General features: G+C 43.0%; 1 protein-coding gene across 4 annotated transcripts in view; it reads right to left on the reverse strand.

Moving 5' to 3' along the window:
* Nucleotides 1–14,129, reverse strand: part of plxna1b (plexin A1b) — a 184,468-nt gene that overhangs the window by 40,767 nt on the left and 129,572 nt on the right. For all 4 annotated transcript variants that reach the window (XM_080892383.1, XM_080892381.1, XM_080892382.1 and 1 more), the window contains exon 11: nt 1,229–1,325. In XM_080892383.1, coding sequence (XP_080748509.1) covers nt 1,229–1,325 — 97 coding nt within the window. The remainder of the gene's footprint in view (nt 1–1,228; nt 1,326–14,129) is intronic.

The raw sequence follows: 14,129 nt of genomic DNA on the forward strand, positions 1-14,129 counted from the left end.
ACATTAAATCAAATATAATGCACTCTAATACAGTTTAAAGAAATATATATGTCTTCTATGCACTATCACATTAAAATAACACAAGTCAAGATACACACGGATGCCTACAACACTAAAGAGATTAACAAACAGGAAAATGCAACAATATGCATACAAAACATGGTAAAAATCTGTTTAAAATGCAAAGGGTTATGTGTTTTTGAATATTAGTTGGTGTAAACCTAAGACACTAACAGTGTAGCGGTCTTTTGCACCTCGACTCATGACGCTTGCCAATTTCTGCTTTGTTCAAATTGGACAATTTGCAAACAAAGCAGAAATTAGCCTCATTGCTCTACAACATGCACACACTGTACATCCCAAACGTGGCTCAATATACTGAAATTTAAAACATTTAGAGAGAGAAAATATCAATTACATTGATCCCTTTGACACTAGTTGCTACCCATTAGCCATGACAAAAGAGTCTCGTGGGGTGGAACCTGAGCCTTGACGGACATAATTATTATTCAATATATGCATTAGTGAATACAAATGACCAAAACTAGAATATGTGAACTCTCTGGCATTGACAGAAGATTTGAGCACATTCCTTGGGTGCAGTGTTTAACTGTGCTTTTTCTCTTTTGTTAGCACAAACAGTTTAATAATGTGACTGTTTTGCCTCTTCTACACACAAATACACACACAGTCATCTAGATACGGTTCTCAAATATGTAACTGTGAAAGATTGTGTCAAAATGTAACAGTATCTATGGTAATTTAAAACAGCTAACCAACTAAAAACACCCACCCACTAATCCATCCATCTGGGTTGTGGTGGGGGTGGAGCCGTCATAGGGCAAGAGGTAGCTGTGGACAGGTTACGAGTCTGTTGCAGGGCCCAGTGCATTCACAGCTATGGCCAATTTAGAACCACCAATTAACCTAACATACATGTCTTTGGACTGTGGGAGGAAGCCACTCAATCTCTCAATAGGCCAGCAATGGCTGCTTTTTGACTGTAGTATTTGGGGGTAATGTGCCATTCATGAAGCAGAAAAGATGATTGGGTGATTATTACATAATACATACTGATTGGAGTCATAAATATAATTGTTAAGGTTAAAAAAAAAAAAAATGTTGTACGTCACTGCAGGACACTGAATTCCTTCCCGGTTTCTAAGACAAATCTAACGCATTCAACCACATTCAGTTCCTACCATAAGTAACCTTTAATATTACTCACCTTTAATGTTATAGGGGTTGTCAATGACAAAGTTTCCATTCCAAACTACAGACAGGTCGACAGGCAGGTCGCTGATGTCATTGCCCTCATAATTATACTGAAATATAAAACAAAGAGAACAAGATTACAATTCATACTCATCCATTCAACATTTTTCTTACATCAGCATCATCATCAGAAAACATTCCATCTTTCAATAAAATTCCTTCAATAAATTCATAAGAGCGAGGGAAAAAAAAAACAAAAAAAACACAGCTAATACCAAGAGCAAACTCAGTTAAGCTAGTGGTTGGTAGTAATGTCATACCCTGCGGTGCTCACAGAGTTGAAGGGCCATAAAAATGAATGATGAGAGACAGGCTATATTGTGATTTTTACACATGGCACATCCGCCGCTGCCTGGCAGAGCGCAGAGTTGATTAAGAGATTGGAATCCCCATCACTGTATGACTCATTCCATTCCAGTGATGAATGAAATGCATAATATATCTCTGACAATAATATTCTCATCTAATTTCATTTTTGCATCCTGAACTAATAAGAGTTGAAATGTAATTGACTCATCGTTGGCATAATCAGTTTTACGGAATTGCTTTAAATGAGACAACAAGCTTCAAAAGCGGTGATGTGATGGCGGCGTGTTAACTGAACGGGTAACGGAGAAAAGAGCTCCTATGAGTCCCTGCCCAAACTCCCAACATATAAATTATCAATGACAATTATCACCAGCAAATAAAATGCCGCTTTAGAAATTACACCGCCTCCCCAATAACCCCTGCTGATGTGAGGTAAATACAACATCTTCATCAAGAACTTCACAGACTTCACCGAGACAGGTTTTACATTATTAACGTCTCTTTTGTTAGCTGTATTTCACACGACATAAAGCAGACACTATATGACAAGATGGGTGTGTTGTCAGCAGCAATGTTGAGGTGACGGCTGGTGAGACTTCAGATAATGACCTAATGGTGCCCAGCCCCTCTCACTACCTCTGGTATGGTCAGTATCTCCAGTAGCCCCTGGGTGAGAGATAGCAGGACTTTTCTCTTCTAGTAGAGTGGTGATAAAATCCAATGTGAAAGCCCCAAGCTCGGGGCTATGAGCCCTCAAAGATTGAATCTAGCTACAACTTTGCCACTATGTGAGAGTGATCAAGATGGCGCCGAGTATGGCAGCCTCGTCGCGAGCTCCCCCAAGCAACGGCTTTCTTCTGTGTTTAATTTTACTTTTCCTTTATTTTTTCACGAGCAGCACTTGTCTCCTTGTGTACGACCGACAAACCTTACTGGACATAAAAGACGGTCTTTCTTATAACTTTCCGGAGTTCAAGTTTTGCAACACGGACGCTCCGTTTGCAGACCCCCCATTCATCTCACCTGAGACGCCTTTGTTCTCTGGCCCTGGAGGCCGCAAACGCCGACGCAGAGGGAGAAGATCTGGCGTTCTGGTTCGACTGAGACGGCGCACTTACAGACCACCGTTACCCAGTTTATTACTGGCTAATATGCAGTCTCTGGAGAACAAGCTGTGCGAGCTTCGGGCACGGATCTCATTCCAGCGAGAGATGCGGGACTGCTGCGTGATCTGCCTCACAGAAACCTGGCTATCGGACAAAGTACCGGACTCCGCAATACAACTGCCGGGGTTCTCTGTGCACCGCGCGGACAGGTCACAGGATCTTACTGGGAAAAGCAGAGGCGGTGGTGTGTGTTTCATGATCAACAACAGCTGGTGTGATTATGCGAACGTGCACCCGGTCAAATCCTTCTGCTCACCGGACCTGGAGTACCTGATGATTAAGTGCCGGCCATTCTGGCTACCGAGGGAATTTACAGCAGTGATTATTACGGCTGTTTACATTCCCCCACAAGCCGACACTGACCGTGCACTCAGGGAACTGTACAGCGCGATCAGCAGTGAGGAAACCGCACACCCAGAGGCAGCGTTTATCACAGCCGGAGACTTTAATAAGGGAAACCTGAAGAAAGTCTCACCAAAACTCCATCAACACATCCTTTTCAACACACGTGGAAACCGGCAACTCGACCACTGTTACACCTCTTTCCGGGATGCGTACAAAGCCCTCCCCCGCGCCCCATTCGGCCAATCAGATCACTGCTCCATCCTGCTCCTGCCCGCCTACAGGCAGAAGCTGAAACAGGAAGCTCCAACCCGGAGGGCGGTGCACTGTTGGACGGACCAATCGGAGTCTGCGCTGCGGGACTGTTTTGATCACGTGGACTGGGAAATGTTTCACGTGGCCGCCAGAGACATTGATGAACACACAGACTCAGTCTGTGGATTTATCAGGAAATGCGTGGAAGATGTCGTCCCATCCAGAACAGTCAAATCCTTCCCAAATCAAAAACCCTGGATTAACGGAGATGTTCGCGCGGCACGGAACACCGCCTTTGCCTCCGCGAACACATCGGACTACAAACACGCACATTACCAACTCCGGAAGACGATCAAAGCAGCCAAACGTGAGTACAGGGACAGGGTGGAGCAACAGTTTGACAACCCTCGGAGTATGTGGCAGGGACTAAACACGATCACAGACTTTAGAGGGAAAACCAGCACACCGCAGACCACGGCCTCTCTGTGTGAGGATCTAAACGTATTCTACGCTAGATTCGACACAGCGAACACCATGAGACCGGACAGTGTGCGCACCGCGGATGACGTCAGTGCGCACACTGTGTCTGAGGAGGATGTGCGGAAGTGCTTCAGGAAGGTGAACGCACGCAAAGCTACTGGTCCGGACGGGATTCCCAGCCGCGTCCTCAAGTCATGCGCGGCTCAGCTGGCTGGAGTGTTCACGCACATCTTAAACCTTTCCCTCTCTCTGTCTGTAGTCCCAGCCTGCTTCAAAATGGCCACCATCGTCCCTGTACCCAAATCCTCCACCATCTCCTCATTGAACGACTGGCGACCTGTAGCCCTGACCCCCATCGTAAGCAAATGCTTCGAGAAGCTGGTCAGGGACTTCATCTGCTCTGCACTACCCGACTCACTGGACCCTCTACAGTTCGCATACCGCCACAACAGGTCCACTGATGATGCCATAGCCCTGACACTACACACTGCCCTGTCACACCTGGAGAAGAGAGACACATATGTGAGAATGCTGTTTGTAGATTACAGCTCAGCATTCAATACCATCGTTCCCTCGAAGCTGGACAGGAAACTGCAGGATCTAGGACTGAGCAGCTCCCTCTGCAGCTGGATCCTTAGCTTCCTGTCTGACAGACGCCAGGTGGTCAGACTGGGCAGCATCACCTCATCCCCCATCACACTGAACACTGGTGCTCCACAGGGGTGTGTACTGAGCCCTCTCCTGTACTCACTCTACACTTACGACTGCACAGCCACTAACAACTCCAACATCATTGTGAAGTTTGCGGACGACACTACAGTGGTGGGTCTTATCACCAACGGTGATGAGACGGCTTACAGGGAGGAGGTCAGCGCCCTGACCCACTGGTGTCAAGACAACCATCTCACCCTCAACGTCGCAAAGACAAAGGAGTTGATAGTGGACTTCCGGAGGTGCAGAGAAGTACACACCCCCATCACCATCAACGGCGCTGCTGTGGAGAGAGTGAGCAGCTTCCGGTTCCTTGGCGTACACCTGGCTGAGGATCTTACGTGGTCAGTACACACAAACAAAACAGTGAAGAAGGCCCAGCAGCGCCTCTTCTTTCTCAGGAGACTGAAAAGATTCGGCATGAGCCCCCGCATCCTCAGGACCTTCTATCACTGTGCCATTGAGAGCATCCTCACTGGATGCATCACCACCTGGTATGGCAACAGCACTGCCTACAACTGCAAAGCTCTCCAGCGAGTAGTGCGGTGCTCTGAACGGATAATTGGAGGTGAGCTTCCCTCCCTCCAAGACATCTACAGGAAGCGGTGCCTGAGGAAAGCGGGGAGGATCATCAAGGACTCCAGTCACCCCAGCCATAAACTGTTCAGACTACTTCCATCAGGAAGGAGGTTCTGCAGCATCCGGTCCCGTACCAGCAGACTGAGAGACAGCTTCTTCCATCAGGCCATCAGACTGCTGAACACGTCATAGACACCTCAGCTTCACTACTGGAACTTCAACATTATGCACTCCACACTGTATATAAATGCCACTTGTTTTGCACATATTCAACTCTGTATATTTTATATATTTTATTATTATTATTATTATTATTTTATTACTATTTAATTTGTAAAAATGTGTATACACACACACACACACACACACACACACACACACACACACACACACACACACACACACACACACACGTAGGAAACTATTTAGTATACACATCCAGAAATGCATACACTATTATATATTGTACATATATTTATTAGTTTCAGGTTGGCCATTCTTGTATTTTGCTCGTTTGTGTTGTTGTGTTTGCACATCTCTGTTGCTTGTGGGGCTCGCACACAAGAATTTCACTCGCATGTGCTGTGCCAGTGTGCCTGCACATGTGATGTGACAATAAAAAGTGATTTGATTTGATTTGATTTGATATCACCCACTCCAGTGTGATACTGTGAGATTTATCCTGACATCTGTAATAACAGTGAATTTGAATATATTTGAGGGAGGAAAGGACTAAAAAATGTGCACTGAGAAGATAAGAAAATGAGAGGACACAGCAATGTCACAATGTGTGAATGGCTGATTAATTCTTTCATCACTTTTTTTGTGATTGGATGATTTACATTTAGCGGGCCCTGAAGGCTGAGACGCTGATATCCGAATAAAGAAAGACGTCTCCATGCATCTCAGAAAAAATACCACTTTGCTCTTAGAGCTGATTTTAAAGGCAAATTCTTTCAAAATGTGTTTTCAGGCTCACTCTAATTTATTTAGCAGCTGTGAACTACTGAAACTTTTACTTGAGCAACTCTACCTGGAAGCTGGCCTACAGAACACTGAAGAAAAAGAAAAAGAAAAGAGACAACTTTTACAGTCTCACTGTAGATATAGTAAGTTCTGAATTTAGACAGTGCTATTGCATTACAACTAGATTTTTAAGACAAAACATTAGCCTTGGCACAGTACAAAATAATAAGGTAGGGTGTGAAAAGCAAAGTGGATGGGCAAACAGAAAAGAAAAAACCGATAGAAGATGTGAAAATACTTGGAATTTGTGATCAAAAGCTCAGAAGTGGAGTGAAAACAACAAAAAGATGGTGAAAAGGAAGGATGACAAAGAGGGTAGGGAGAGGGGGTATAGAGCAGGTAATGCAGCAGAAAGGGTGAAAGGGAAATAGCGAGGGCAAGATGGATAGAGAGGTGATTGTGTGTTATTCTGTGGACACCATTCATTTACACATGGAATAAGAGGCCGGGGCTGGGCTGTAAGCGCGTGAGCTGGTGGGGGCTAAAGTGAAATTGGCATTTTCAATTTGTTCTCTGACATGTCTGCCTCGGTCTTTTCACACATTCCTCTGCCTCTCCTTCTCTTGCAATCCTCCTTTCCAACCCTCCTTTTTCTCTTTCCCTTTCCCTCTCATTATTCCTTCCCTATACCTCTTTACAAACCTCTTCCCCTATCAATCTTAGCTTGACTTTCTCTCATCTGCCTCAATCCCCCCCAAAAGGTCCACAGTCAAACAAGGAAATATGAACCAGATTCCTTATCAGATATACCAAACATTTCCAGAAAAACACATGTGCACACTGTACTATAAATATATGTCCGGCACATGGGACTCCTTCCAGAGAAGGATGCCGGCAAATTCATCAAAGACTGATCACATGGTCTGTACAGGAAGTAAAATATGATGAATAAAAACACATGCAAACACAGGAAGATAGGGCACAGCAAAAACACATTTTGGACATCAGCTATTATTTCTCTTCTGAAGTTTGACCATATGAACCTCTTCAATCTCTCCCTCCCTCCTTCCTCATCGCTCCACCACAAGACCACCCAGTCTGCCTGGGAACAAGAGCACTTCTTCAATTGGTAAAGATGGAGAGAACGTGTGAGTGTGTTTGAGTGTATATCTGCATGCAAGACAATAGGAGAGAAGAACGGGGAGAAAAAAGGAAGTGCACAGGGACACTGCACTGTGAACATGTGCAAAGAGTGAAAAAGCATCAAAGCATCGCAGCGAGAAGGAGATAAAGAGGCAAAAAGAGGCAGGAAACACAAGACATCTGGAATAAAGCTGAGACATAAAAGCTAGAGATGCAAGTGGGAGAAAGATGGTGAGAGTAGAGAAGAAGGCTGTTAACCAGCCAAGGTCAGCTTTGTATTTGGAAATTGCTCAAGCTGATGAAGGGGTTCGAAAATTATCAACCGCTCTCTGAACAGTCAGTTGTGTTTACACTAAGCAGCAGGTAGGTTTCTCATAATCTGTAACATGACACGAAGGTTGTTAAATTGAAGCAGTCAAAATCAAAATGGAAAATAAACAAAATTAAACACTGTTATCCTGAATGCTTTATTTTGTAGAGATTAACAGGGAATACTGCTATATAAATAAACCTGAATTAAATTAATCTAAACACACAAACAGAGAGAAAGGAACTCGCTGCAATACCAACATGATAAAGAATAACAAAAGAAAAACAAATTACCAAAATTTCAATTACTTGAATACCAGACCATTTCTTTCCAAACCATTTTTAAAGACAAAAACATATCTATACATCCATCTGCTGTATTCCCACAGGACAGAAGACTAGCTTTAGTTAAGGACAAGAGACCGAGGTGCCATTTATTTCTGCCCTTGCTTCTCTGCTGAACAGCAAATTCTAAGAGAAGGCCTTTTTCTTCTTTGACCATGTTACCAATTTTACTCAATAAAGTAGAATAGTAACATATTTTAGATGTATATCAGCCTCTTAACACTGATTTTTACCTTGTTGCCTAACTCAAAATGTCCACCACAAGTACACATCAATAAAACACCAAAGCTATCTATCCTCTGTTTTTTGTTGTTTTAAATCTATGATACAAGAATTTGCCCATGTCTGTATATCAGTCCTCAAAGAAGAGTCTATATTGGGAACTGGGACAACACAAACATGCATATTTAGTTAGGGAGGAGAGTGTATGTGCATGTATGTGTGTTAAACGGGCAGCAGAGAGTGGGGGAGCCATTGGAAAGGTTAGGTTATTATCCAGAGCTCATCTTCTCTCATTGCACCAAGGGCTTATTAAACTTTTATACTGAACCACCACTGTTGCACAACACAGCGTTCAGGGAATACACACATGGGCCTTGGACAGGGTTTACGCACATCATACAGCAAATTCCAGTATGAAAATTAAACACCAAGAAATAATTCTAAAAAACAAAGTCACATTGAAAAATGGAACCACAAAATCACTACATTTTACAAAGAGGGCACACAGAGAGAAAATTAGAGATGCAGAATATTTACAATGAAAGAGCAGATGACAGAAACAGGAAATGGAGATTCCATAAAGGAAACAAGAATATGCAGTGACAACAAATAAGCCAGTGTAACAAAAAAACTAAAACAAAGAAGAGAAGAGACATTTGTCACTGGAAACTAAAGAATGGGAGGCAGGTGTAGATGAATGAAGGAGATGAATAAAGGTAGGGTGAAGATGGAAAGTAAGGCAGGTAACAATGGGTAAATTCTATGAGAGCCACAGCCTCATAATTGGTCATTTTGAGGGTGTGCTAAAAAAAAATATCCCTTTTGCCCAGGGCAGGCCCATGCCTGGGATATGTATGTAATATGTGGGTTACCCTCTTCCTCTGTTCACAGATTTCTCAAGGTGATCCAAAAACCATTAGTTGACATAACATAACCTTCAACCTACATCATTCTAGTTCTGACATATTCCACGGTGAAGTAAAGTGAAATGTGTGTTTGCCAGCCTAGATAAGACTCGGCATACAGTGGATGCCCAAGTCTTGTCGTACACACCATCAGTCTTTTATATACACACACACAACTTCTGGGCAGATATAGCTTCCTTATCAAGGATCAAGTGGTAATCCGTCTTATAGTTTTGTGTTTGTGTGTACGCATGTGCGTGTGTGCATGTGTACGGTCAGGCGACAGAGAATCAGCCCCTGCTCATAATAGGAGCCTGTTAGCCAGTGCTAATCGCTAATGCTAACAGGATTGGAGCATGGCTGGGCCCAGTTCCCCAGCTTATCTCCAGCACAGACACAATAACGCACATGTGTGCATACCCGTTTGCACACATGCATGCTTCCTTCATTGATGGAAAGAAAAAGAGAGGGGTGGAGGGGAGAAAAATGCTGGGTTGAGGGAAAAATAATGCTGCCATAGTCAATGTTTCTTATTTTTCAGCCTATGCATTAAGCTAGTGTAAGCTTGCTAAAATTCTCCCAGGACAAAAGGCTGATTTTTGGTAGTTGGCAGAAATGTCCAGATTTTCAGTGGCGTCAGACTTTTTCTCCTACCTCAACTTAATGCCATTCTTCTGGTGGCCACTAACTAACTTCTCTGCCAAATAACACATATGTATGTATATGCTGGTCCCATAATGAGGAAATACAGACCACATTTTGATTTGACTCAGTAACTCCAGTAGTTTGCCATCACTGAGCGCACTCTCCATGACATTAACAAAGCTAACAACAAATATGCAACAAATAGAAGACATTAACTGGCATTAAATGACAAACTTTGTTTTTATGCAGCCCTTTATCACAATATGCAAACAAAATAACATTTAAAGTTTTACACTGTCTCCTCCACTGCGAATTTTTCAAAATGAAGTCAGCATGTGCAAGCCATGCTCTCAGTATTTATTACAAATAAGGTGATGCTGCAACTTAACTTAATGGTTTAATTAATCACAGGATTTCCAGGAAGATTTACCAATTTCTAATATTATATTTTAATGAAAGACTTTAATCTCTTATAGAATGACTTGCTTATAGTAAGATGCTATTACTGACAATATGTTTATGGTGCTTTAACTGCACAGGCTCATTCTGTGCACATCGATATTTGTAGAACGATGAATTTTCTAATAAAAGGTAGGCATCTTTTGAATGTTTACAAGGAGAAGAAAACTGATTCTTCTATGGCAGCATACTGTGATCAGAAGGTGTTTGACATGTATGGCCACACTTCAGACAGTCACATGAAAAGAAAAGTGTGCAAATGCTCTCTAAGAGATGTGAAAGTAAGCCCAGGTCTTTTCTCTGGCTTGACCTCCTGGTGGTCTCTATTCTCACCAGGGTAATGGCAGGAGAGCCTTGCTATAACAATCCCTTCAGCTTTTCAAATGTCTCTTCAAATAATGATTTAGAAAAAGTGCAGCGCTGCTATGAGACAAAGGATATGTGGAGTAAAGGTTACAAATTGCAGAGATGCAGGGAGACGGAGAGAAATGAGAAATAGATAAGAAAAGTGGGGTGGAGAAGTTGGCATATGCAGATAGCTGTGCTGCAGTTAATTCTTATTTATCCAGGACAGCAGCGTGGGAGCTGTGCTCTTCACCTGCCAGAAGGGAGGAGAGCAAGTGAGCCAGCAACAGGACAGAGATGAAGAGGAAAATGAGGGAGACACACACAGTATGTGAGAGGGAGGTAAAAAAAGGGGGCACTGCTGGAGAGGGAAAAAAGAGCACACTATAGGAAGGTCATTGTCTGTTCTTTCTCTCACTTTGAGCTGCTTTAATAGAAGATGGGTCAGCGAGCAGTCAGATAAATGCCAAATAAGCACAGATGAGCAAACACAAGATCTTGTTTAAATATCACAAACTTAAACAGATATGTACACAAGTAATTTGAGCTATAGTAGGAAATCACATGATCAAGACTCATGTTTCTCCCAGCTATAAGATCTACTAAGACAAATACATTAACTTTAAACAACATTGTAACAGATCAGATGAGTCTGGGCTGCCACATGATGATAATCTTTCATCTGCAGCTATCCACAGTAAAACCCAGTGAATGTCTACTGCTTTTTCCCCAAATCCATCCCCACACAATACACACAGAATGTGCAAGCCAATTAAAACAGTGTCAGTGTGTGCTGTGGCTGAGTGCAATGGCAGATCTAGTGTTTATATCTCATTAAGCTGAGCTAGGCCATGCCAGGCCAGACTGTACTCTGCTCTGCTGCACCAACCCTCCACCCAACAGCACCGAGGCCCTCATTAGCCTTTTCCTGCTACCTTTAGCACTATGTGTGTATGAATATATGTGCATGCTATAGTGCGTTTATATTTTAATTTTTTTAATATGCAATTTAGTACTTTAGTTTTATTGTTCCCATAAAAAGTCAAGAGTTTAGTTTGTATTAGGACTGAGCTTCAGCCCTCTCTCTCTCTTTCTTACAAACACACACACACACACATCACAGGGTGTGTGACACCATTAGACCAGTGTGGTTTGTGTTAACCACTCTCCCTGCAGACATGTTTAGCCTCTTCTCTAGACCTCTGTTTTCTCAGTCTATCCATTCATTCATCTATTTATCCATCTTTCTTGTCTGCCATACTTCTCTCATTTCCCATCGGAAGCCAGCAGACAATTTGTCCTCTCCTCAAACTCTCTCACAGTACAGTCTCAATACACCCTTCTTCTTTCACTTCTCCTCCTCCTCATCCATCTTGCACACTGCTCTCTACCTCTCTTTTTCCTGGAAGCTCTGGCTAGAAACTTCCCTTTTGTGTCTTTTCTTTTCCAACCCCGCTCTTCTTTGTTTTCCCCAACACAATCTTCCCCAAATCAGTATGGTTGCTTTCTTCTGCTCTCTTCCTGTATAAGTGAGCTCATATGTGCATACACACACACACTGATACAGGAGCACTGGTCTCCACTGCCCAGCAGCAATTCATCATCATTTTATCTCCCTTAATTGGATGCCATCAGGACCCCTGATACTTCGCATCTCTACTTTAACAAACAGCTGCTCTCTATACACAGAAGCGAAGCACACAGACACACACTCTATCCCAAACTAGATTTTCTCCTCCTGCCCCCATGTCTGCTTTTTTTCTCCACTGGTGAAGGACTGGGAGAAAGAGGGTGATGGAGTGGCCGAGCTGTTTATCAGACAGAAGGTAATGGTGTAAGGCCCGCTCTGATATTATCTGTCCTCTCATTCCTGCCCTCCGGGGAGAAACAAGGAAGAAGGATAAAGAGGGAACTGAGGGTAGGAGAATGGAGACGCACAAATGGACAAAAGGCTAAGAACACATGAAGATAAAAGAACAGAAACAAAAAGTCTTGAACAGTTTGACTCTCATCTCTCACCCACAACCTTCAAACGATGTCCAGCTGCGCTACATCAGTCTGTCTGACCCAAGACTGCAGTCATTTGTGTGTGAAAGAATTGTGTGTACATGTGTTTGTTGCTCCAACGACCCCTCTGGCACTATGAGCACAACTTCCCAGCCCACAGCTCAGCATCCTATTGGCCTTTGTACCTTAACCGAAGCCCCTGATTGGATCACACACAAGGAAGCTGTCTGGACCGGGTCAGAAAACCGGAAGGCACCAATGTAGACACCAGCTTGTTGGTTTGGTCGCTGCTGACCGGAGTTAACTGCTACCATAAGGCATAGCGGATGGCTCTGTATGTGTCAGTAGTAATGTGGGCTTGTTTGGCACTAATAAATACGAATAGGACACTTTTTTTCTTCTTATAAAATGATCAGCATTTTTCTCTAATTAACTTGCAAATGGACTTCTGACAATCTGCCATTTCACCAACTTTCACAGGTTCCTAAAGAATAAATGCTGAATTACTTTTGGCTATATACCCAACTTCAAAAGTTAAAAATGTAAAGCAGAAATTAGAGCTCTGAGCAGTGTTTTTAAACCCTTACTCTAAATGCATGACTCTTCAAAGTCTTAACACCATGAAGACAAAGGCTTGTTTCGTGTCCCCTCTTGCAAAAGAAAACCGTTTTCCAATATTGCATTCTTTCTCTGGTCTTATGATATGCTTGCTCTTTCCCCGTTGGGATCAGCTGGTATGTACAGTAACCTTATACAGAAATACCACAGCACCAATATTTTCTCCCATGAGCAGATATGGAAAGTCAATACCCAACAAGGTTAGCATAGAGCTGAAGTTACACTATCATATATCATGTCTGCCACATATGCAGTTGGATATTGACAGCCTCCTGTTAGGAGATACAACGCAAGAGCATTGAGTTATTATGGTCACTGTAAGAGCAGTAAGGTATGGGAAACTAAAGTTTAAACATTATCCGACTGTGGATGTCTTGAATATCCTGTGGATAGTTATTTCTTTCGGATAGTCTGATGATATTGTATAAAAGAAAGGAGAATGCGTTTTGGCCTCAGGAGACACTTTTGAGCTGATTTTCTCTCTTACAGCTTCTCATCTCATTTTCCCCCTCTGTTCTTTTCAATATCACTCTCCCTCTCACTTTTCTCCATTCATCTCACCTGAAATTGTCAACTACGCACCAATTTCCCTAGTCCACGTTGCCTTCTCCTATATTCTTTTTCCACTGATTTGTAGTTGTACCACTCTTTTTATCCCTTCTCCTTTCATCAACATTTCCCACCTTCACGTATACTGTCCACTCTGTACTTCCTCTTCACTTTATAGAAATTCTCAGCACACGTCTCATCTCAGCCCTCATCTTCACCTTTTCTAAGTAATGTGTCTCATATGGCACTTGCTGTGGATCTCAAACAAAAAGCTATATTGTGGATTATGCAGCGCTTGTGTTTATCACACTGATCAGCAAGTGTAATGCCCCTTACAGTCTTCTTCTGGAACTGCACATCCAAACACACTCATGCATAGCTACCCGGGGATCCGTAGCCTAAGGAATATAGAAGCATGCAGATGTGCACACATGAACAGACACTGATCGACCCCTATCCTCACAACTGTATGCCTGCAAGCTGAGGCAGCAGTGTGCAC

The sequence above is a fragment of the Rhamphochromis sp. 'chilingali' genome (genome assembly GCF_963969265.1).
Source record: "Rhamphochromis sp. 'chilingali' genome assembly, chromosome: 9".
NCBI classification, from domain to species: domain Eukaryota; kingdom Metazoa; phylum Chordata; class Actinopteri; order Cichliformes; family Cichlidae; genus Rhamphochromis; species Rhamphochromis sp. 'chilingali'.